The sequence below is a fragment of the Lycorma delicatula genome, chromosome 4, assembly GCF_047948215.1.
Source record: "Lycorma delicatula isolate Av1 chromosome 4, ASM4794821v1, whole genome shotgun sequence".
Classification (NCBI taxonomy): Eukaryota; Metazoa; Arthropoda; class Insecta; order Hemiptera; family Fulgoridae; genus Lycorma; species Lycorma delicatula.
The window spans coordinates 28418861-28444388 of NC_134458.1; the positions used below are offsets into that span (position 1 = coordinate 28418861).

General features: G+C 32.4%; 1 protein-coding gene across 1 annotated transcript in view; it reads left to right on the forward strand.

The window, feature by feature from the left end:
- Orco (odorant receptor co-receptor) overlaps positions 1–25528 on the forward strand; it is a 66237-nt gene that overhangs the window by 24258 nt on the left and 16451 nt on the right. Inside the window, exons 2-5 of the mRNA XM_075362596.1 lie at positions 908–1186; positions 7714–7924; positions 15909–16107; positions 24364–24463. Of these exons, the coding sequence (XP_075218711.1) occupies positions 908–1186; positions 7714–7924; positions 15909–16107; positions 24364–24463 (789 nt within the window). The remainder of the gene's footprint in view (positions 1–907; positions 1187–7713; positions 7925–15908; positions 16108–24363; positions 24464–25528) is intronic.

Genomic DNA, 25528 nt, shown 5'->3' on the forward strand with positions numbered 1-25528 from the left:
TTAAGGCTCATTTGCCGCGTCTCTATCGCGACTGAAGATGCAGTCGTCGGAAGCGACTCCAGCCGGCGTTTGAAGAAAGCTTCATTATTTCAATTCTGTGAGTTGATCGTGGCTGCACGCAAACTCACACCACATGAAACCAAGTGTTTCTATGTCACCTCCATTTCAAATTCGATGGTCGGCATAGAAAACGATGCAATATGGCAAGTATCATCTAAGAGCGTGGATTATAGCGTGGATGATGAAGAAGAGGCTACTGACGACTAGGGCTAGATGTTATCGGTGCAAAATGGAGTCGGTTATTGTTTTAACAAGGTATGTTTCAAAATTTGCTATTATTTATTAATACAATTTTTTTAAAGTGACTTACATATCTAATATCTTGAATATAACCGGCACCCTATTTCTCCACAGCAATTTTGGGTTAAATTACTGCGGCCTACACACGCATAAACGGTAATTCATTTGTATATTAATGAGAAAAAACTTATGAATGAAACCGTCTAATACGGTTAAGTTCGGTCTACGACTTAATAGTTGCTGGTGATAAATATTTTCAGCAGAAAACGATTATCTGTGTACATCATGCCAAAAAAAGAGAAGCACAAATTTTACGTTTTGTCTTAAACAACTCTACTACAATATTCTACTGATATAATCAATAGATGATAAAAAAATCATGTACTTCAAATATTTTTATTCTCAGTTTATTCTTTGTTACCGGAGAATATTCATTACCTTTAAAATTGTATTCATCGTCGTTTGGGATCTTATGACGTTTTACGGCGAAATGGAGACGTTCAGAAAATGGAGGTTTTTTAATTTCTGAGCTTTTTATACAATACTACTCTATCACTCCTCAGTATTTAATGATAATACCTTATACACTGTTTGAATTTTTTTACAGATGAATTCACATCCTCTGTTTGCGGAATCAAATGCTCGGTATAGAGCTATTGCGCTAACAAGAATGCGAAAACTTCTTTTGATTATCGGCATCGGTACAATCTTCTCAGTATTTGCATGGACAGGTATTATATTTTTAGATGGTACAACCAGAGATATACCGGACCCAGAAAACGCAAATTTGACTATAGTAGAAGAAATGCCGCGGTTGATGATGTACTCGTGGTATCCGTGGGATGCTAAAACAGGAATGTGGCACACTATTTCATTTGGATATCAGGTATTTAATCATCGAACTTAAATAAATTGTGCGTGTTGCGTGTGTGTATGGATGTGTGTTTATTTTTAAATTATTAGTTATTACCCAAAAACTTTAAACCGAGATAAGAACAGTAACACATAACCAAAAGGTTGGCCTGATAAAATAAGATTAAAACCATACCAGAAAATGCAACAGCCAATCTCAAGCATAGTTTGCATGCCATACCTGGTTACTAAGAAAGGTTAAGAGTTGTGTGGATTGTAGTTATCTTATACCGAATATATTACTGCGGATCAGCATGCACTATGAATATCACAGCCTTCAAAATGTTAGCGACATTCAGCCCTTCCAGTGACTTTTTCACTTTCTTCACCGCAGGGATTTGCTGTAAGAGAAAATAATTACTTTCAGATAATCAAACTCTGACTAGAGGCACCTCAGTGCTTCACATGAATCATAACCATATGAAATATTGAAGAAGGTATTAGAGAAATAAAAGAATGCACGCTTTCCTGTAAAGAAACTGTGAACTATGTACTGGCTAAGTCCATGATGTAACAAGTCTGAAGGAATTCAATGTGTGAATAATTTAGCTGTATGTGCGTTTGTAGTATTAATTGCTAATAAACGACTGAAATATTCTGCTCCATATCCTATAAATTAAAATTTGAATAATTCTTATAGTATGAGTGGTAATAACAATGATAGTACGTAACGCTCTTGTTTATTTCGCATTTGTTCCTCTTCATACCGCAAATATTTATCAAAAGAAAGTAGGTGTTTATGAAACATCTGTTTTCTTAATTCATCTGTTGTCTTCTTAAATCTTCTTTCAGTGATTTTATAAAAAGAACAAAAAAGAAAAAACTGAAGCATTTATTAAAGTATTTTTATCAGATTGCTGAAAGAAGGTGGGTGACTCTTCCTTAAAAAAAAAAAAAAATAATAATAATGTTTTAAATAAATTTGTCAGATGAATTAGAAAACCTTACGAAAACACTCATAAACGTATATAACATCTGAAAAAAGCACTAAAGTGAATTGATATTAAAATAATTTTAATATTAATAAATAAATAAGGATATTTATTAAATATTTATATAAATATAAATAAATAAGGATATTATTGTAATAAGGATAAAATCAAAACCTAAACCGACAACGATTGTTAACGTTTATATGCCTACAAGCGCCCATGATGATGATGAGGTAGAGTGTGTATACGAAGAGATTGATGAAGCAATTAAACACGTAAAAGGAGATGAAAATTTAATAATAGTTGGAGATTGGAATGCAAGCATTGGAAAAGGCAAGGAAGGAAATATAGTGGGTGAATACGGGCTGGGCAAAAGGAATGAAAGAGGGGACCGACTTATAGAGTTTTGCACGAAGTATAATTTAGTAATTGCCAACACCCAATTTAAAAATCATAATAGAAGAATATACACTTGGAAAAAGCCAGGCGATACTGCAAGGTATCAGATAGATTATATCATGGTTAAGCAAAGATTTAGAAATCAACTCGTTGACTGCAAAACTTACCCTGGAGCAGACATTGATAGCGACCATAATTTGGTGATAATGAAATGTAGATTGGGGTTTAAAAACCTGAAGAAAAGGTGTCAGATGAATCGGTGGAATTTAGAGAAGCTTGAGGAAGAGGAGGTAAAGAAGATTTTTGAGGAGGACATCGCAAGAGGTTTGAGTAAAAAAGATAAGGTAGAAAATGTAGAAGAAGAATGGGAGAATGTTAAAAAGGAAATTCTTAAATCAGCAGAAGCAAACTTAGGCGGAATAAAGAGAACCGGTAGAAAACCTTGGGTTTCAGACGATATATTGCAGCTGATGGATGAACGTAGAAAATATAAGAATGCTAGTGATGAAGAAAGTAAAAGGAACTATCGGAAATTAAGAAATGCTATAAACAGGAAGTGCAAACTGGTGAAAGAAGAGTGGATTAAAGAAAAGTGTTCAGAAGTGGAAAGAGAAATGAACATTGGTAAAATAGACGGAGCATACAGGAAAGTTAAGGAAAATTTTGGGGTACATAAATTAAAATGTAATAATGTGTTAAACAAAGATGGTACACCAATATATAATACGAAAGGTAAAGTCGATAGATGGGTGGAATATATTGAAGAATTATACGGAGGAAATGAATTAGAAAATGGTGTTATAGAGGAAGAAGAGGAAGTTGAGGAGGATGAAATGGGAGAAACAATACTGAGATCTGAATTTAAGAGAGCATTAAAAGATTTAAATGGCAGAAAGGCTCCTGGAATAGACGGAATACCTGTAGAATTACTGCGCAGTGCAGGTGAGGAAGCGATTGATAGATTATACAAACTGGTGTGTAATATTTATGAAAATGGGGAATTTCCATCAGACTTCAAAAAAAGTGTTATAGTTATGATACCAAAGAAAGCAGGGGCAGATAAATGTGAAGAATACAGAACAATTAGTTTAACTAGTCATGCATCAAAAATCTTAACTAGAATTTTATACAGAAGAATTGAGAGGAGAGTGGAAGAAGTGTTAGGAGAAGACCAATTTGGTTTCAGGAAAAGTATAGGGACAAGGGAAGCAATTTTAGGCCTCAGATTAATAGTAGAAGGAAGATTAAAGAAAAACAAACCAACATACTTGGCGTTTATAGACCTAGAAAAGGCTTTCGATAACGTAGACTGGAATAAAATGTTCAGCATTTTAAAAAAATTAGGGTTCAAATACAGAGATAGAAGAACAATTGCTAACATGTACAGGAACCAAACAGCAACAATAACAATTGAAGAACATAAGAAAGAAGCCCTAATAAGAAAGGGAGTCCGACAAGGATGTTCCCTATCGCCGTTACTTTTTAATCTTTACATGGAACTAGCAGTTAATGATGTTAAAGAACAATTTAGATTCGGAGTAACAGTACAAGGTGAAAAGATAAAGATGCTACGATTTGCTGATGATATAGTAATTCTAGCCGAGAGTAAAAAGGATTTAGAAGAAACAATGAACGGCATAGATGAAGTCCTACGCAAAAACTATCGCATGAAAATAAACAAGAACAAAACAAAAGTAATGAAATGTAGTAGAAATAACAAAGATGGACCACTGAATGTGAAAATAGGAGGAGAAAAGATTATGGAGGTAGAAGAATTTTGTTATTTGGGAAGTAAAATTACTAAAGATGGACGAAGCAGGAGCGATATAAAATGCCGAATAGCACAAGCTAAACGAGCCTTCAGTAAGAAATATAATTTGTTTACATCAAAAATGAATTTAAATGTCAGGAAAAGATTTTTGAAAGTGTATGTTTGAAGTGTCGCTTTATATGGAAGTGAAACTTGGACAATCGGAGTATCTGAGAAGAAAAGATTAGAAGCTTTTGAAATGTGGTGCTATAGGAGAATGTTAAAAATCAGATGGGTGGATAAAGTGACAAATGAAGAGGTATTGCGGCAAATAGATGAAGAAAGTAGCATTTGGAAAAATATAGTTAAAAGAAGAAACAGACTTATAGGCCACATACTAAGGCATCCTGGAATAGTCGCTTTAATATTGGAAGGACAGGTAGAAGGGAAAAATTGTGTAGGCAGGCCACGTTTGGAGTATGTAAAACAAATTGTTGGGGATGTAGGATGTAGAGGGTATACTGAAATGAAACGACTAGCACTAGATAGGGAATCTTGGAGAGCTGCATCAAACCAGTCAAATGACTGAAGACAAAAAAAAAAAAAAAAAATAAATAAGATATAAATATTAAAAAACACGACTGCCGAAAAAAACAATGCTGACAAACATTGCTCTTTTTGTTCTGCTTTGGTTCTATCGTGATTTTGTATTATCCGTTATATGTTAGATCGTGGGTATACCTGATGTATGCAAATATTAGCCTTCAACGTACTAACTATTTATGTGGCCTATGACACTTCCTGTAACGCAGGGATTCCAACGCGGGGCCATATATCTAAATCGGTTCGGTAGTCAAACTGCTATGGTGGAACAAACGTACATACGTACATTCATACAAACATATACCTTAAATACATTATAATTCTTTTTGAGCAGTCGTGTGAAATATAAAGAATTATACTCATGGGTGCATATGTATTCGAGGTGCGACAATAAAGTAATGAGACTGATGTGGAAAAAAAAAATGTTGCTTAATGTTTTAGTCATGTTTAGTGTTGTCTCCTTCAAAGTAGTTTCCCTCTGATTGCACACACTTATTCCAGCGCTTCTGCCATTGATGGTAACATTTCTGGAACTCATCTTCTGTAATATCCTCCAAGACCCTCGTCACAGCTTTTTGGACATCTTGTGTTGTTTGAAAATGGTGTACCTTGACCGCCATTTTGACTCTTGGAAATAGAAAAAAAGTCGCACGGAGCGATATCTGCTGAATAAGGTGGCTGTGGTAGTACTGAAATTTGTTTTCAGGTTAAAAATCGCTGTACTGACAGAGCAGTATGGAATGGCGCATTATCGTGATGCAGAATCCAATTATCAGCAATGTTGGCACGGACACGAAGAACTCGTTTACGAAGTCTTTCTAAAATTTTTTGGTAAAAATATTGGTTAACTGTTTTTCCAGAAGGCACCCACCCTTTATGAACAATTCCCTTGGAATCGAAGAAGCACACAAGCATGCATTTCACTTTTGACTTTGAGTTTTATTGGTCTGGGTGATCCCTTTGAGCACCATTGCGAACTTTGGCGTTTTGTCTCTGGATCGTATTGAAAAAACCAACCTTCATCGCCAGTGATAACACGGCTCAACAAATCTGGATTGATTTCCGTTTGCTCTAACAGATCGGCTGCCACATTTTTCCGTGTTTCTCGCTGTAGTTGTGTGAGCTTTTTGGGGACCATTTTTGCACAAATCTTTCTCGTACCAAGATCTTCAGTTAATATTAGACGAACCGTTTCTCGATCGATGTTGAGTTCTTCTGCAATCATTTTCACGGATAATCTTCGATCAGATCGTACGATTTCACGCACCCTGGTCAAGTTGACATCTGTCCGTGAGGTTTATGGTCGTCCACTGCGGTCTTCATCTTCAACATTTGTTCTGCCTTCACTAAAAATTTTATGCCACCGAAAAACTTGAGCCCTTGACATAACCTCCTCTCCAAAAGCCTTCTGAAGCTTAGCGTAAGTTGTAGTCGCGTTTTCACCCGATTTAACGCAGAAAGAAATGGCATACCGTTGCGCAATATTTTGCGGTTTCATTTCTGTGACGAGAGACACACACGTGTTCAGTTATTACAGCACAACTCACGACTGAGCAGTTGCATCAATGTACCGCTTGGACTAGAAGTAGCTTATAGACCAAGGTCAAAGATGGTGTGCCTACGCAAGCTGCAGGGTTGCCACATCTTGCAAAGGAAAATCAGTCTCATTACTTTATTGTCGTACCTCGTATGTACACACAAAATTAAATCCATTAGATAAAACCAAAGTATCAATGTAATTTCAGGCTGCAATAGAGTTAGCTCTTTAAAGAAGTCGTTTATAACCCATCCATACTAAGTAATCAAGCTCCATCAATATGCAGTAAGAAATGAGAGCCAAACGTGCTTACGTTATACGAGCTACTGATTAACAACCTGATTAAAATGAGTAAAAAAAAAAAAAACAAATTATAATCTTTCATAATAATACTAATCCTTTAATACAGATGTGAAACGTGTAATGACAAAAAAGAGAATAACCAAAATTAGTTATTTTTGAGGCAAGATCTACGTAAAACGTATTATGGTTCTGTTATAGAAAATGATACAAGAAAAGAGTTTACAAAGAAAAACTGTTATTTTTTTATCGTAAGTCCAAATGTGGTGTAGAGAATAAAACCAAAATATTTAATAATTTTGATTAAAACAAAAGATAATATGACCAGAACGGTGTGTTAAGTATATTGGGCTACGCCAAAGGATGAAACCAGGTATCAAATGGTTTTGAAATGCCAAACAAAACAGAGAGAACAATAGTAATAAAGTAATAATAATATTCAGGTAACATCACAAAGCGGAGACAGATGTGGAAGTTGCGCGGCTAACTAGGCCAACATAGATATAAATTAATTTATCTTATATAAAGAATTAGCGATTCTAAAGTGTTATAAAAATACCGTTCAAAAATCGTTTACAGGCAGTTAAAGTCATAGGTAGATGAATGTTTCAGTTCTAGTCCGAGCTGAAAAAAAATGTCAGTCGAAAATATAGTTTACAGCACGTAAAATTTCCATTCGAACTCGGTGATGTGTTACAATTTTAAAGTTTTTTAATTTATTGAGTAAAAGGTGCTAGACATTTTTTAATGCTTTCTAAGTGTTTTTTTTGTATGCTTTGATATTCTTTTTTTTTTATAAATTTCTTTATATCTACCTTTATATATACATATATATAATGCGCATCTAGTTATTGATTTTAACTGTAAAAACGGAACTTGAATATCTCTTTGTGATTTAATTACTGTCATACATATATATCTTTTTTTTCAGTAAATTACATTATCTTTACACCTGAAGTGTTTTTGTATTTTTATTCCAGTTTTACTGGTTGTTCATAGCGTTAAGTCATGCTAATTTACTGGATGTGACGTTTTGTTGTTTCGTTATATTTTCATGCGAACAATTAAAACACATAAAAGAAATTTTAAAACCGTTGATGGAATTAAGCGCTGCATTAGATACAGCTGTACCTAATTCGGGCGATCTTTTTAGAGCATCTTCTACACAATCGAATCGGCCATTACTGAACAGCGGTGAGTTAATAACATTTATTTTGTTAATAATTTTTCTCATAAATAGCGATAATCATTTTATTCTAAGAATAATAATATTTAAAAATTGTAATAATAATTTGTGTAATATTTTAAGATAATAATATTAAATAATAAAATTTTATTAAATATTTTAACTGTACGAACAAGCGGGAACGGGCCTTGTGTAAAAATGACTTTAGATGGAAGGGTAAATAATATTAAGATGGATTTCTGAAAAATATAATGCGTATGACAAGATTATAGATTAGTAAGAGAATAATGTCTCTTCTTAACGAACGGCAAAGAGAGCATAAACCCATCTATTGCAATTAAACGTTGAAAACAAGATAATCAGTTACGATAAAATATGCTAAAATTATGTAAAAATCATATGACATCTAACAAAGAATTTTACTGCCTTTCGTCGTAACTGCTAATTTTTCTTCTGCAGTATTTTGTTTTGTTTAATCATTTCAGGAACGACTGAATTCGGAACTCCTTTCACTACAGTACCGTGGACATGCACAGCTCGTTGCACGCTTTTTTCGAATCTACCGGTCAAGTACAAAGCGTGATGGTTCACTTACAATTTTCACGGTAAACTTCGGTACACTGTAAAGGTGATTTAAAGTAGGATTTAAATGCTATACTCCAATACGCGGCAAATTATTTAACATTAGTCTACTGCTTTTGTTAAGCATTAAAAAAAAATAATTTTCAGTTTCTTTGTTTGTTATAACCGTAGTTAAAGAATCCTGAGCATGTTTGAAGCCGCTACATGTCATATACATTCAAAATACTTATGTTAAATGTAGCTATTCAAAATAGTGGAACTAAAAAGGTTTTAAAATTACATTTTTTTATAGTGTATGTCCTTTATTCTTAGGCAGGGCACGACAAGCAGTACCAACTCGCTGTGAAATCTAGATCCTAGTCGACGATTGAAACTTGGATCTTCAGATTACCGATTGTGATGCTGCTGGCTAAAATATCAAGGCGGTCGGTTTTATTTATATGACGTTTCTCGCTGTTCAGAATTTTGTCCTGAACCTATCATTTATTATTTTTTTTATAGAACCTATCGTCATTTTTTTTCTGTTTTCCACGGAAGCTGTTTTGAGACGTATGATTTCATAAATTTATTCGTTTTGTCACGGCACAAGGAAGATGCGTAGTGACAGTAAGTATTGATTTATAAGAATCGACTGAAAGTATGTACTTAGGCCAATAATCTGACATACTTATAACACGGAAACGACACAAAAATTCGTTCTTATAAAGAACGTTATATGAGACGCAATATTCAAAGAAATAATAGACTTATAATATAGACTTATTTAAAGCAGAATATATTTTAAACAGGTCGATAAACTTTAAAAAAAAATAAATGTAAAAATTAACTTAACTTTCAGTAGTTTAATAAATTTATTTTACAGCGAAACGATTAAAGCCGCTGATATAACAAACTGATTTTATTAATATTGCAATATCAAATTTACTATTTTATGTTACAAATATTAGAAATGATGAATTTCGGCTAACAAATTGAAACGATTAGTTCAAGATTCTTTGGGGTTTGAAAAGTAAAGTCTTCTTCGTTCATGTTTATTCGGTACCATTAATAATTAGATCGTAGACGAGAACAAGCTTCGCTCCGTAGAAAACGACACAAAAATTCGTTCTTATAAAGAACGTTATATGAGACGCAATATTCAAAGAAATAATCTATAGACTTATTTAAAGCAGAATATATTTTAAACAGGTCGATAAACTTTAAAAAAAAATAAATTGTAAAATTAACTTAACTTTCAGTAGTTTAATAAATTTATTTTACAGCGAAACGATTAAAGCCGTTGATATAACAAACTGATTTTATTAATATTGCAATATCAAATTTACTATTTTATGTTACAAATATTAGAAATGATGAATTTCGGCTAACAAATTGAAACGATTAGTTCAAGATTCTTTGGGGTTTGAAAAGTAAAGTCTTCTTCGTTCATGTTTATTCGGTACCATTAATAATTAGATCGTAGACGAGAACAAGCTTCGCTCCGTAGAAAAATTCACCGATAGTAAAATTTGGAAATCTTAGTTGCAGACCCGATAGTTCAGTATATTGTTCCAACCGATTACCAGATGATTCAGAATTTATCAGCAGTTTTACAGGGTTTGCATAATGAGCCAAAACACCATCTTGATGAAAAATAGCAGAATTCTTCTCTGGAGCTGTTAAATAATGTGAAGAACCGAAGTCACAGATGATATTACAATAAAAACGTATGTTTTTTTAGCTTATTAGAATGTGTGGAAATAAAAGTTTTAAACTGAAAAGTCACCCTTTTTGTTTCTAATCCAACAATAAAAAGGTTAGTGTTTAATGCTACGTCTTTTGTGATTTGTTCTGTTATCCGTGCTAAATTTCAGTCAGATCGGTCCCAAAATAAAATAACTACACCGAATCTTGGTATATCTCTTCGTTGGACGTACTGCATAATACTGGAAAGAGGTTCACGGTACTACGTAGTTGTGTCACCAGCCGATTAGATGCGAATATATAAATCTAATCTCAGGACAGAGCTCGGGGAGAAGTAGGTATCCGAAACGAGGAAATATGTATAAAGAAAAAAATACGAAATAATATAACGTACTACTTTTTCACAATCTCACTTCAATTAGAATGCCGGAGCTTACAGTTCTGGAGCTCATTCTAAACTGCATGCTACAGACTGGAGCATTGAAGAGTTTCGGTCGCTTTACAAACCCAAAAATACTGATCGTAAAAAGTTAATTTGGTAGTTGGTATTTATCATAGAGCAGTAATTTAATTACCCGCTGTCTATTTATCGGGTGTAAACACATCCGCTGAACTTACAGGTTTAACATTCTACGTTTTCTTCATAAGAACCCGGAAGGGTACATACAAAAATATCTGTATATTCACAGACGCTTTTGGTCACGTGATATGATTCATGCTGTGGTATACCGAAACAAAAATGTTTATATTTGTCCACTCATTCAATTTACTATATATAATTTTCTTTTAGACTCGGTATTCCGTATTGTACAACTGCCATTACGTGTAATACCATATTAATACTAAAATGGAGTGATATATTTTATTTTTTTCACTTTGCTAACATGAAAATGTTAGCAAAGTGGTTGTTGCATTTAATGGCTGTTGCAATCCATATCCCAAAACGAAACGTCAGTCATAGTCGGTCAATACAAAGACAGCGAGATTTTAAATAAATAAAGTAAATAAGTTAATGAAAGAGACAAAATTCAATTGCTCATGATCAAGTGTTTCGCAATATATGCAAGAGATAAATATTAAAAATAAAAAAAACACGACTGTCGAAAATAAAAATTGCTGACTAACACTACTCTTTTTTGCTCTGGTTTGGTTCTGGTCAAGGTTTTGTATGCTAGCAAATACCCCATTTGAATTTTGAAAATGGGAAGATTGGTTGCGAAGATATAACATTTCTGAATAACCGTTATCTGCTATACCGAGAATGTACCTGATGTATGTAAAAGTTAGCTTTCAACCTAGTAACAATTACCCCGTTTAAATTTTGAAAATCGGACGATTGTTTGCAGTGATATTAAAAGAGAACCCCACTGCACCGCCTAAAACAGCGCCCAAGGAGCCCTTCTTTTGTTACCAATTGAATGTGATAGTCTCGCACGAGGCTTTTGCATCACCTCATCACTTTAACCACACTCAGTCCTCCATGGGTAGTCCATTATTATTAAATAGAAACTTTTATTAAACAGAATTTTTAAAAATTTGTTTAATATTAGATTACTTTCTTTAACGTAAATTTAATTCTATTATTTTTGTAATATTAATTTGATTTATTCTAATCATTCAGAGCTCACACAGTGATAGAGGCTAACAGTTCACAGTTCACTAATTCAATTCAATAAATTTCGTGCTTCAACTGGCAAATATCCACTAATATATATTTATTTAAATAATATTTATATAAATATATATACATATTTATATCTTTTACATACCCGGTAACGTCAGAATCCAACATGGGGCAGTCGTGTAAAAAAACGACTGCTGTAAACAAAATATTGCTCTTAATACAGGATAATTGAAGAACGTGCGGGTGACAATTTTTTACATATTTTTTTAAATTTATATTAACATGTATATATTTATATAGCCTATGACACTCCCAGAAACGTAAGGATTCCAACGCGTGGTCATAATCTAAATCGGGTCAGCCGTTGAGATGCTACGGTGAAACAAACGTACATACATACATATATAAACACTAACAGTTACAATCATTTTTGGGCAGTCGTATAAAAACTCCAGTTACATGAATAAAAATGATGATTTAATCTATCCAATGACAGATTTGAAAAACTCTGTTAGATGAATGAGTCATTTTTGAATAACTCGGATCTTAACTCTTCATTCTGAACGATTCGGAAACCTCGAATCAAACACTTGAAATGCGAGTTATTCAAAACGATTATTTGTTATTCAAAAAATTATTATAATTTAATTATATTTTTCAAAACGAGTTATTCAAAAAACTACATGTGATAGATTTTTTCAATTCTTTAAAATTTATTTAAACATATATATGTATATAACTAGAATTCTATACAGAATCATTGAGAGGAGAATGGAAGAATTGTTAGGAGAAGACCAATTTGGTTTCACGAAAAGTATAGGGACAAGGAAATATTGGTTTGCTTGGCATTTCTCCCGCCACCGCCCCATTCGGTCGCCCTAAAGCATAAGACCGAATGTCTGTGCCACAAACGGCTACTGAGCCTCGAAATAGTTTAGCGACCAGTGCCCTAACTAGTTGCTAGAGCTAACCTAAAAGCGTGGTACCATACACCACTCGCTTGCGTGTCCCACTGCCCGCTTGTCGTATATCACTAAAACGGATAGGCGCACCACGTCATCAACTAAAACATATATGACTATCAATAATTAAATTTATCTCATCAAAGACAGCAATTCGCTGCCACGCCTAGGCCGTTGAATGTTAGCAAGTACCTGTCCACCATTAAAGCGCTTGGAGTCTTAATCTGGCTGGTATCCAGCCATATCTCTCGGTTAGCTTCCTACAGCAGCGCGGTAGGAGTCTTTTCTCTTAGGTTAACTACTCATGTCGGTTGAACGAATCAATCGCAACAAAGAACTCCCACACGGTCCGAAAATGCGGCTCTCGCCACACTGACTCGCCGCTTGTGGTGGCCAATTTTCCCGTTGACCTCTAAGTTCCAGGGTGGCCTGAGTTCTTGCCCACCCAAGATCTGAGCAGTCGAACATCATGTGATCGTTCACCCACAGACACATAGCTCATCAGCTGTCAGGTGGAACCGAAAAAAATATTGGTTTAAATTTACATGGTTGGAGAGTACTCGGGATCGTGTTGCCCTTTAAAACGAAGGAGAGGCATACCATCCCCCGCAGATCCTGTATAAATCTATACAAGGAACTTCCCTTAGTCGTGGCGTCCTTTCTTGCTGGCGTGCTTCCATCGCGAAGCTGTAAAGTCTCCTTCGCAGGCGGGAGATGGGAAACTGTTCAAAATTTAGAACTGGTGCATTGACATTAGTGTTCAGCTCCGGTACAGGGCCGGCTCAAAACCGCATCCCAAATACCTCGGCCTCCCTACCTCTTTGCAATTTCCACATGGCCGCCCGAACTTTCACCACTAAATCGATTGGGAGACCTTTTCCCAATACAGTGGTAGCCTCGTAGGAGGTTGTTTGAAAGACACCGGTGCATACAATTAAGGCTCTGCGCTGGGCACTAGGATCAAGAGAAGCAATTTTAACGCTAGATTAATAGTAGAAGGAAGATTAAAGAAAAACAATCCAACATACATTTATAGGCATTTATAGACTTAGAAAAGGCATTTGATAACGTAGAATGGAATAAAATGATCAGCGTTTAAAAAAAATTTAGAGTTAAAGTATAGAGATAGAACAGTTGCTAACGTTTACAGGAACCAAACTGCAACAGTAATAATAGAAGAACAGAAGAAGAAGCCGTAATAAAAAAGGGTGTCCGTCAAGGACGTTCCCTATCCCCACTACTTTTTAATCTTTACATAGAACTAACAGTTAATGATGTTAAAGAGCAATTTAGATCCGAAGCAACAGTGCAAGGTGAAAAGATAAAGCTGTTACGATTTGCTAATGATACAGTAATTCTAGCTGAGAGTAAAAAAGATTTAGAAGAAGCAATGAATGGCATGGATGAAGTTCTACGCAAGAACTATCGCATGAAAATAAACAAGAACAAAACGAAAGTAATGAAATGTAGTAGAAAGAAAGTAGATGGACCATTGAATACAAAAATAGGAAGAGAAAATATTACGGAGGTAGAAGGATTTTGTTATTTGGGAAGTAGTTACTAAAGATGGACGAAGCAGGAACGATATAAAATGCCGAATAGCACAGGCGAAACGAGCTGTCAGTCAGAAATATAATTTGTTTACCTCAAAAATTTATTTCAATGTCAGGAAAAGATTTTTGAAAGTATATGTTTGGAGTGTCACTTTATATGGAAGTGAAACTTGGACGATCGGAGTATCTGAGAAGACAATATTAGAAGCTTTTGAAATGTGGTGCTACAGGAGAATGTTAAAAATCAGATGGATAGATAAAGTGACAAATGAAGAGGTGTTGCTGCAAACTGATGAAGAAAGAAGCATTTGAAAAAATTTAGTTAAAAGAAGAAACAGACTTGTAGGCCACATATTAAGGCATCCTGGAATAGTCGCTTTGATATTGGAGGGACAGGTAGGTGGGGAAAATTGTGCTTGCAGGCAATGTTTGGAATATGTAAAACAAATTGCTGGGGATGTAGGATGTAGAAGGTATACCGAAATGAAACGACTGGCACTAGATAGGGAATCTTGAAGAGCTGCATTAAACCAGTCAAATGAGTGAAGACAAAAAAAATGTATATACATATTTATACCAGTCTATGACATTACCGGTAACTTAACGACTTCAACGCGAAGTCATACATCTAAATCGGTTTAATCGTTGAGCTGCTACGGTGGAACAAACCAACATACATACACCTTAAATACATTACATTCCTTTTTTAGGCAGTCGTGTAAATAAACGAAAGGGATTGTTAGTTAATATTTAATAAAATTGTGGTGCAGAGCGGATCAATGGTGGTGGGCCAGAAGGCTGCACACGGCTCCCTCCACGACTCTTCCCGCTAGAAGCAGTCTGTTGCCCATTAATTTACAGATTATTTAATTTCTAAGCGGAGGATTTTTTTAACTTTTTATATTTGTATTTATTTATTAATAAAAGAAAGGGATTATTAGTAACTAATTAAAAAATTAAAAAAAACATGCTTATATGATCAAACACACTGCCCGATAAAAAATTATACGATTTTTTTTTTTTAATGTTTATAAACAATAAGTAAGAAGAAGCAACACCAACAAATAAGAGCAAGAAGAAAGAACATGCTGCCGTCAAAAAATCATAAAATTTGTTTCTTAAATGTTTATAAACAATAAATAACAACAGTAAAAATAGTTATAAAATACATTAATAAATTTTACTATCGTAATTCATTCATTAAATATCGTACCAGATCTTAAAACACAACTATTTTCGATACAAATAAATCTATACTGAAAATACTATCGATTATCGTATGTATGAATTTTTATGGAGTTTAATTTACAATTACACATACATATATACATATTTATATAGCCTATGACATTCCCCGTAACGTAAAGATTCCAATGCGGGGTCATACATCTAAATCGGTTTGGTCGGTAAGCTGCTACGGTGGAACAAACATACACACTAAAAACAGTACACTCCTTTTTGGGCAGTCTTGATAAAATCTTGTAATAAAAATAGTCAGTCTTGTAATAAAAAGTACTTTATAATCTAATCATTAGTATTATTACTTCTAACGATAACCTATGAAAAAATCTCAATAATTTTACAGATAATCCAGCGGAAAACGGAGGAGATTTTGATATTAGAGGAATTTATAGCAATCAAAATGACTATTCAGATTTTCAGTCAACCGCAAGAGTTACATCTATTTCTGGAGGCGTGGGTCCTAATGGCCTGTCTAAAAAACAAGAGTTACTTGTACGATCTGCAATTAAATATTGGGTTGAACGTCATAAGCATGTTGTCAAGTAAGTGGATAAGTGATTTGTATTTAAAGTCAGGTTAGGGTGTAGTTCGGTCAGATTAAAGTACATTTTAAAAATTATCAGCCCTATTTTTCACTCAGTAATATAATTATTGTTATAAACGTATAGAGAAATAGATGGAATAAGTGTGGAATTTGTGAATACTAAGCGCTCTAACAATATTCCAAAACACAGTCTAATATACGATTGTATATTGTATCTCGGATATGTAAGCAGCACATAGAGTCACAAAATTCTGTGAAAGGATTATTCCTAACAAAAAATGATCGAATAGTGATGCTCGGAAACAAAACCAAAAAATTCCAAAAAAATTTAAATTTAAACGATAATTATTGATTTTTTTAAAGTAAAATTTTGCGTTAAAATGCATATGTAGAACTAAAATAAAATAAAATATTCTTCTACAAAATGAAGCACCAAGAGGACAGAATTTTCCCAGATGCAATACTTACTACATATAACTCGTACTATCTCTTGGGAATTTTTATGGTTATCAGTTAATTTTGCACACAGCGCCTTTTTGCTGATCATTCAGGGTATTTATTAAGAAGGCTTATCCATACTGTAGCTGGCTCTTCAATTTTTTTGCAACGACTGCGATTCAAAGTCTAATTACTTTTGCAACTGCTGCAAAAAAAAATTTTTACAGCATATGTTTGAAATGTTAAATTCAAAACTTATTATTATTATTTTATGTTTTCATCCTTGTAAAAGTATTCAATAAATATAATCCGAGTAAAAATATTCCGGACTTACAGCCTCGAAGGCGTTTGAAAAACTCCCAGGAGATTTGTTGCTATGTTAATTTTGGACCTTTCTTACGCATCATTTATCTTCTACTTTGCCATAAAATAAAAACACAAACTATTGAGACATAGCTTAATTACATTAAAACAATCTTACTTCTTGGAAAACCAGAGGCATGAGTCGACAATACATTCACTTTTTTAAAGAAATATTTTTTTACAATTTGAAAATCTGACCAATTTTAGATCAGGAATAAATTTTTTTAGATAATTTGTAATGTTTTTATTGAAAGTTTTTGAAAAATTTAATTATTAAGTTAGAAAATTACAAAACGATCTATATATATTTCTATTAAAATTAGAACATCACGGCGGTAGAAAAATCATAAAAACAAAAATTAAGTACGACGTACAAAACAATTTAATAAAGTTTACAAACGTTTGGCCTTTAAAAATATATTTATTATAATAAAAAAGGGTTTTTAAGAGTTCACACCCATTCCGTGAAGATCAATTACAAATAAATGAACAATACTTTCAGCATTTATCTAAAGTGAATTTTAAACTTAAAGAGGAACAGAGATCTTCATCAGATAGACACCTCAGCCGCTTAGGTTTTTCTGCATTACCCGGTTAGGACGGTTCCAAAGGTAAATTCACCACACCGTAAAGCCTCAATGAAGAAGTGACTTGTAGAAGTACCAGCTTGGCGCCGCAGATGGAGGTAGGTCGATAGCTCCAAAAATGTCCGTGGTACCTAAATAAGGAAGAACGGATAAGGATAAGGAATGAGGCCGGGCTCTGGAAGGGGACTGTTTCGTCCTGCCCAGGACACAGTATAGAAACTAATTTTTAAACAAAGTTCTAAGCATTTACTCTTTTGTTGAAGTAAGACAATAAATAAATTCGTAAAGTTGTCGTAATTGAAGCAGTAAATGTAGAGTTTTTGGCTTTTCAAAATCTCCACTTCCGGATTAAAAAAGAAAATTCTGTTCAACTTGCCCGAATCCAACAAATATGGTTAAAAGGATAGATTCATAAGGAATATATTTGTGTATGATCATTAATTAAAGTGTTAATAATTTACTAGTATCGGACAATAAATTACTCAAAACCTAAAACCAGAGCTAAATGTCAGGAAGCTGAATAAAATTTCTGATGTTTCTAAGATGTTACATAAAAGTAAAATTATCATTTATTCTATCAAAGAAAAACCTCAACTTTTACTCGTAGCGTTAATTTTCCGGATCTATATATGACATTTATTTTTAGTAAATAATCATAATTAGTCAGTCAATTTAATATCCTTATTAATAATAACAATAATAAAATCAAATCTCTAACCAACAAACTCCAGAATACAATTCGACTGCTTTCGGCTTTAAAATGATCATCAAGGTAATATAAAAAAAAATAATTTTAAAACATATCCCGTGTTTTTTTTTTTTTATTTTACTGGCAATATATGGATTTTTTTTGTTAATAGTATTTTTTATATTTAATTATACTTATAACTTTGTGGATTACTAAATATTTGCACGTATATTAACATTAGCAGAATTTTTTTTTTAGATCAAAGCAGTGAATATTGCTAACTGCCATTTTACTAACTCATCACACTTAACGACTTCATTCATATCGTTAATGCGATATGAAGTAATATTCCTTATTGTAACTTTTCGAATGAAATATTTAATGGATTTTTTCCCCCATTTTTCCGGGTTAACTTAATTTCATAGGCTAATTTACTCTAAATAACTGTCTATCGATATGTTAATTGAATTTCGCTTAAAATTTGTAGTTTTGTAACGGTTAAGCAACGAAACACAGTTATGTCGTATTGATTTAGTACTTTTCGGTGAGTAACGATAAAACTTAAACGATAGTAAAGTAATAATTTCATTAGATTCATCGAAATAATTTACAAAGTTGTCGTGTATTGTAATAAGAATGAACTGTATTTCTCAACGGTTACATATTTAATAAATATCGATTTGAAGTAGGAAACAGTAGTTAATAAATAAGGTCACTATTAATATGCATTCAAATTTATAGATACAGATAAAAAACCTATTAATAATTTAAGCTAAGCTCAAAAGTTTTACGAATAACCGATTTAAAATTCTTAATGACGAGAATAATGTCATCTGTTTATAATCATCGTTACTATTTAAAAAAATAATTTCTTAAGGAATAAATAAATTATATAACAATTATAATCTTTAGTTTCATTCCGGTTAACAGAAATAATTTTATTCTAATCTAATGGATACTCTGTTTACAAAAACGAAAAGAAAAGAAAAACAAATAAAAATTATGATTAGGTAGTGTATAAAAAATTACGGTTTAAATAAAATCGTAGTACGATTTTCTAGTTAAAATAAAGATAGAAATAAGTCTCCTGTGATGAAACAGATCGACTTTGACGAACAGTGGATTACAATGAAATGCAACTACGGTAGACAACCGCTGAAGTATCACATCGGACTAAACACCGTGCGCTCGAAATGAATGAACGGTTTTTGTTATCAGTATGGATGACAGCTTTTTTGTAACCTCTTAATAAAAACATCATCTTTAATGCAACCCGAGTTTCTTTCACTGTACACGCGCAAGTACGATACTGTTGTGATGTTGAATGTAAAAAATAGTCTATCGATATATTGCGTTCATTATTACCATAAATAATTATATTTAAAAAAAAAAAAACTGTAGTAAATTATAAAATAATTCATAAATTACTTAAAATTTTAAACGGATATGATAACTTTTCATCCGTTTAAGGTTCGATCTCATTACTACTACTGCGATCAAAATATCTCTAGATGATGTTACTGGTATTATCACCACCGTCAATATAATGATAGCGTTTGAATTATCGTTAACTTATCGGTACCGTTTGACGTTGTAAGTGTTACCGATTTCTCATTAATTTAAGTTGGTATCGTAAAATTAAGATTTCCTTCAGACTTGCATTCTCTGATAGAATTTTTAACTTTTGTCCGAGCTACTACGGTGAACTATGCAAATCGTAAAATTCATTCCATAAATAAATAAAATATAGTCCTAAATGTTAATAAAGATTGAAGTCGTATGCAACAAGTCGTTAACACGACTGCTGAGAAAATAATCTGAAAAATACGTTTATTTAAATTCATTCGATAACACGGGCTAAAACAATACTGCACTGTTGGCTCAAACTAAGTTATTTTGAAACATCAGCTGTCACAATATACGTACAAAAAATGAAAAATAAGGTAGTTCATAAAATTTAACGCGAAGAATCGTTTATGATGAAATGATATTCTACTACTGTAATACCTTTATTTGCGGAAAGGATATTTACGTATTATCGACTTCGTCGACAAATATTTAATGCCGCTTTTGAATGCAGTATTTCTCCTTTCTTTAGTACCCGAATTTATTTTATACGCATTATTTCCCGTTTTTAACAGTAATTTTACCTTGACATTTTTTATTTTAGTTAATTCAGTTTTCGCATAAAACCACTAACTGAACGTTGAAGTTAGCAGACGGTACCCTGAAATTTTATATAATTCAGTTTGGACACGAATTTTAACTACCCAGAAATTTTCTGTTGTTAAACCGTAATTGATCAGCACGATTAAAAAGTTTTACTGCTCATGCATTTTAAAAATAAACCCTTGTTCAAAATATCATCGGTCAACTGAAGAAGGAAGTTAGCAAATGGTACTCTAAGTTTTTAAATAATTAAGTTTGTGCGTAAATTATAATGGACTAAAATTTCCTATTTTTTAATTCCAGTTTATCAGTAAAATTAATTTTTTCACACTCAAATTTTACAAATAATATTACTTTTAAGATAACACCCTCTAATTTTTTGTTCAGTTAGCAGATTTTAACTTGAAACTCAATTACATCAGTGTATATATATTTTACTTCTTTTATAATTCTGATTTAGCCTGATGTTTAATTTTTTAACCATTAGTGTATTTAAAAAAAAAAAAAACATTGTGGTAAATCACTTGCTAACTTAACGTAAAAGTAGCGGGCGATACCTAAAATTCATATTTAATTTCCTTTTGTAATTTATCACCAAATTTTTTCTAATCGCCTACATAAAATTCTGCTGTAAAAATCAACGTCTTGCAGAGCTTGCGATCACTTATAAAATTCTTGTGATTATCGAGGAATAAATTTTTTTAACAAGATTCATCTGTCACAAAAATCTTGCCACTTCCGAGACGAGTGAAGTTTTTCCATGATAAAATTATCGTTAAATTTGATATATATGTTATGATAGTACGTTGGGAAAGTATTTCTTAAAAATGAAATAGTGATGTTCTTAAAAAATAAATAACAAATGACATTATTCAAACGCAAATGCAGATAAAATAAAGGCGACCAATAAAATTTGAAGGAAATCTTATCGACTTTGTTTGCATAGTACGAAAGAAAAATATTACGGCCGATAGACGGCTTAAGCAGAACGGATACCGGGTCAACTCGTATTCCGGTTCCCTTGTTATTGCTATATTCCTTACCGTCGATTTTTCTGAAAATATAAAGTAAAATACAAATATAAAAAGTAGGATCGCTGTTTTTAATTAAATCATGGAAATTTAAAAAATTGCATAATTTATAATTAATATCTTACGTAGTTTAAGTTCAATTTCAAATTTATGAATCCACCGCGTACGAAGACGCGAACAACCGAATATGTTTGCAGAACTTTGCGTTTCAATTTATTTTCAAATGTATAGAAAGCTATGCAATAAAATATGTTATTTATTCAGAGAAATCCATCGAATGAATCGAAATACAAACGATTTCATAAATACTGAAAAACCCAAGTAAATTTTTAAAATTAATGAATTGCGGATTCATTAATTAAAAAGATTCAACCTTGTTTATGATGGATGTAAAAAATTGTCGTACTATACCCGAGAAGAAGATTGTACCTTGCTATAGTTATAAAATTTAGTAAGCGTTCCAGAAAACACCAACAAAAGAAAGAGGCTTATAAAACAATAAAGAAAATAATAAAACATGAGATATTTAGAAAAAATTTCGAGCGTGATGACTAAATACGAGATAACAAATTACAACCGATTCAAGACCATCGCCCAAAAATTATTTAGATAAGAATTTGTTGCACATTCTTGACTCGAGTAGTTATCTCTGTCTTAATTTTCTAAAGAAAAAAGGTGGAGTCCGTCTAAAATTTAAAGAAAACAAATAGACAAATATAATTACAAAAGAAACATGGTTTAATTTTTATTAATCACAGACACAGACATATATATAAATAATTTTTTTTTATTAAAATACACCATCAGCACGCAGAAATATTTTTTCCCGTAACTGACTTCGTCCTTTACAATAACTGTTATACATGAAATTAGGATATTTTATACATACAGTGCATTTTGTCTTGAAATATATATGGGCAACTATTATAATTTAAAGAGCATGCGAAAATTTTTTATTCAATATAAACTTTATAAATTTGGACGAGATTTTCATCCCCCGTCAGTGAAATACTCCTGTCTTTTGCTTTCTATAATAAAAGTTGAATTAAAAATTATCAATTAAACATAATTTTTCACTGTCTCACTAAGGTTTAGATTAGGTAAATGTTATTTTAGTATCCTGGAATTATAGGGAAACATGTACGGTCCGTAAACTAGAAAATAAAGACTAGACGTTTTTTAAATATATTGTTACATTGTATTGTTACACGTACAGTATAATGTGCAAAATGAAGAGATATTATTGTTAACTAGCAGTTAACGGCAATACTTTGCTATTGCTAGATTTGAGTATATATATATATATATAGATTAAATGAACACTATTGAAAGTTTGATAAAACATAAAAAACTGAACATTACGGAACTTCACAAAAATTAACCTTTCACTGTTTCCCTTTTTCCCATTTCTACCTTTTTCCCCTTTCTACCTTTTTCCCCTTTTCCCATTTCCCCCTTTTCTCTTTCCCTTTTTCCGTTTTCCCTTTTCCTCTTTTTCCTTTTCTCCCTAATTCCAGCACGTAGATTGGTCCAGTTGAGTTTTAGTCTATAGCGGACACACATATGAACATTGCCTTTTATATATGTAGAAGAAGAAAGTCTGTATATTTGTTTGTTTGCTTCGTAAATATCTCGACACCGGTGCCACCTAGCGGGTATAGTTTTTGCAATTTTTTTTTTTCACGTAACTAAATATGTATTCAAAATATGAGCCAAATCGGTGATAAATACAATTTTTCGAAATATCTCGACCCCCAACGCCACCTAGCGTGTCCGAACTAATTGAGAAACTTTCGCAGACGTGCGTACAACTCATAAAAGTTTCATCGCGATCGGATGAATGGTATAGGAAGGCATACTGGACAAACAAACAAACAAACATTCATTTATATATATATATAAGAAAGGAGAAGAGGGAAGTTCGTATCAGTATCATATATGAAACAAAAGTCAAGTCGTTAATGTTATGTCATAATTTTGCCATAAACTTCTTCTTCTCCAATATCTTAAAAGTCTCTCACGAGTTAAGGATTTTGATTTTGGAAGGTAGTAAAGAATATAAAAATAATAACGATTAGAATACGTAATAGATAATCAAGGACGTAGGACCAAGAGGCTTGTTAAAGCGAAGAAATTAGCAGAAACAGAAAAGAATGGAAACTCACATTAGAACAGTCAAAAAACTGGTGATACAAAAAAAAGTTCAAATTAAATTTATAATTTAAATAATACGAGTCAGTTATAAGTAAATAAGATATAATTTGAGGATAAGTACAGAGTAAGAATTGGTTGATAGTTATAAAAATTCCCATTAGACAAAAGCGGTTATAGGAATGACAGATTTCCTTTATTTCTTAAATCACCGATTAATTTATATAAATATAAAATGTAAGTTATTTATTATGTAATAATAATTTATTATTCAGATAATAAGGAAATAATTCTTTACTTTCTTTCCGGTATGGACACAATAGTTATGGAAACGTGAGAAATACTGTAATTTAAAAATTCTATTGTTATTTGAAAATTTCCACGATTCAAATTCTTCATTCGAGTATATTACGTGAAGTTCACTGAAATTCGAATAAGGAATCAAATGCAAAATAAATGTGGAGGTATAAGGAAATTCAGGTACGGGGTCAACAGACCGCATGTGCGTAATATTGATTTTGCAAGGAGTAAATACATTTCCAATTATGAATGTAAGCTACATTTTATTTAAATATATATTTACATAATTATAAAAGTATCTCATACACCAGATATTAATTTATATTTTATTATTTCTGTTAGATGAAATATAAAAATATTTGCATTTTTTCAATTAACACATGGACCTTTTCGTTTGGAAGTTAGAAAGCGTAAATTAAAAATAAAATATTATTAATAAGGATATTTTTAAATGAAGGAATTCATTCATTCATTTGCTCTTATGTGTGTTTTATTTTTTTATACTACGACTTTTCTTTTTCTTTTAGATACGTTTCCAGTATAAATGACGCATATGGCGCTGCTCTTTTGATCCACATGTTAATAACAACCGTTACGTTGACACTGTTAGCTTATCAGGCGACAAAGGTATACATATTTTCATCATAATGTTTAAAATAATAATTTTTACATACATAATTTATTCTGTTTGGGTTGGTGGGGGGGGGGGGGGGGTGTTCGCCCCAGGCCCTCATTCGACGATCTTATACCAGCGTATTATTTTATTTGCTTAGATCTTTTTAAGGAAATACTCTAATTCCTCTTTGTATCGCAGCAGAAAATTACAGACGACTGCATTAAAAATATTTTGTACTTAAAGCTCGTATTATGATTCAAGTACTTGTGATCCGAGTTGTATTGATTTCGTCTCTGTATGTCATACGAGAGGGATCACGATCAGGTGTAATCATTTTTTCTCAAAATCGCTTTCTAAATGTAAATATTACGAGTGATTTTCACAGGTAAACGCTCAGTAAGCGCTCAGGTAGTGCGCAGAGACTTATTGTATTTCTGTTAACAATACTAAAAGTTTCATGAAAATTTTCTACGACTTTTTTTCTTCAAATTTGTTAAAACAAATTTAGGACTTTTCTATCTGCGGGAAGGGTCGGTTATATCAAATATTTTAATACACCACGGATCGAGAAGTTAATATTTAATTTATTAAAATTAACTTATTGTTTTTGATAATATTTCTGCTTTTATGAATATTATGTCACACCATAACAAGGAAAAATATTACTGTTCGTGAAAAATGAACAACTCCAATTTTTAGTTTTATCGATATTTAGAAAGATACCGTGTCGTGAAGCTCTAAAATATCGGTTAAAAATTCACCTATGAGAGTAAATTTGAACGTTTTTGTACGGGTGGCTTTATATGGATTCACGTTTCAGGAACGATTCGACCTCTTAAAACGAAATCTGGTGCTCTTGTTTGGTTCCGAGGGATCAAGAAGTTCTATGAAGTTTTTGAAAAAAAAGTCGGATGATAGGGTAGGGAGATATCGGTGGATTTAAAACTCGAAAATTTGTTGAGTATAAAATATTCTTTTGTTTTGCTGGAGGTTGTTTTCTTAAGGTTTCGATAAAAGTTTTATGTTAATTTGCCTCAAGAAAGATGTTGCTATACGCGGGAACTAGTGTACCAAAA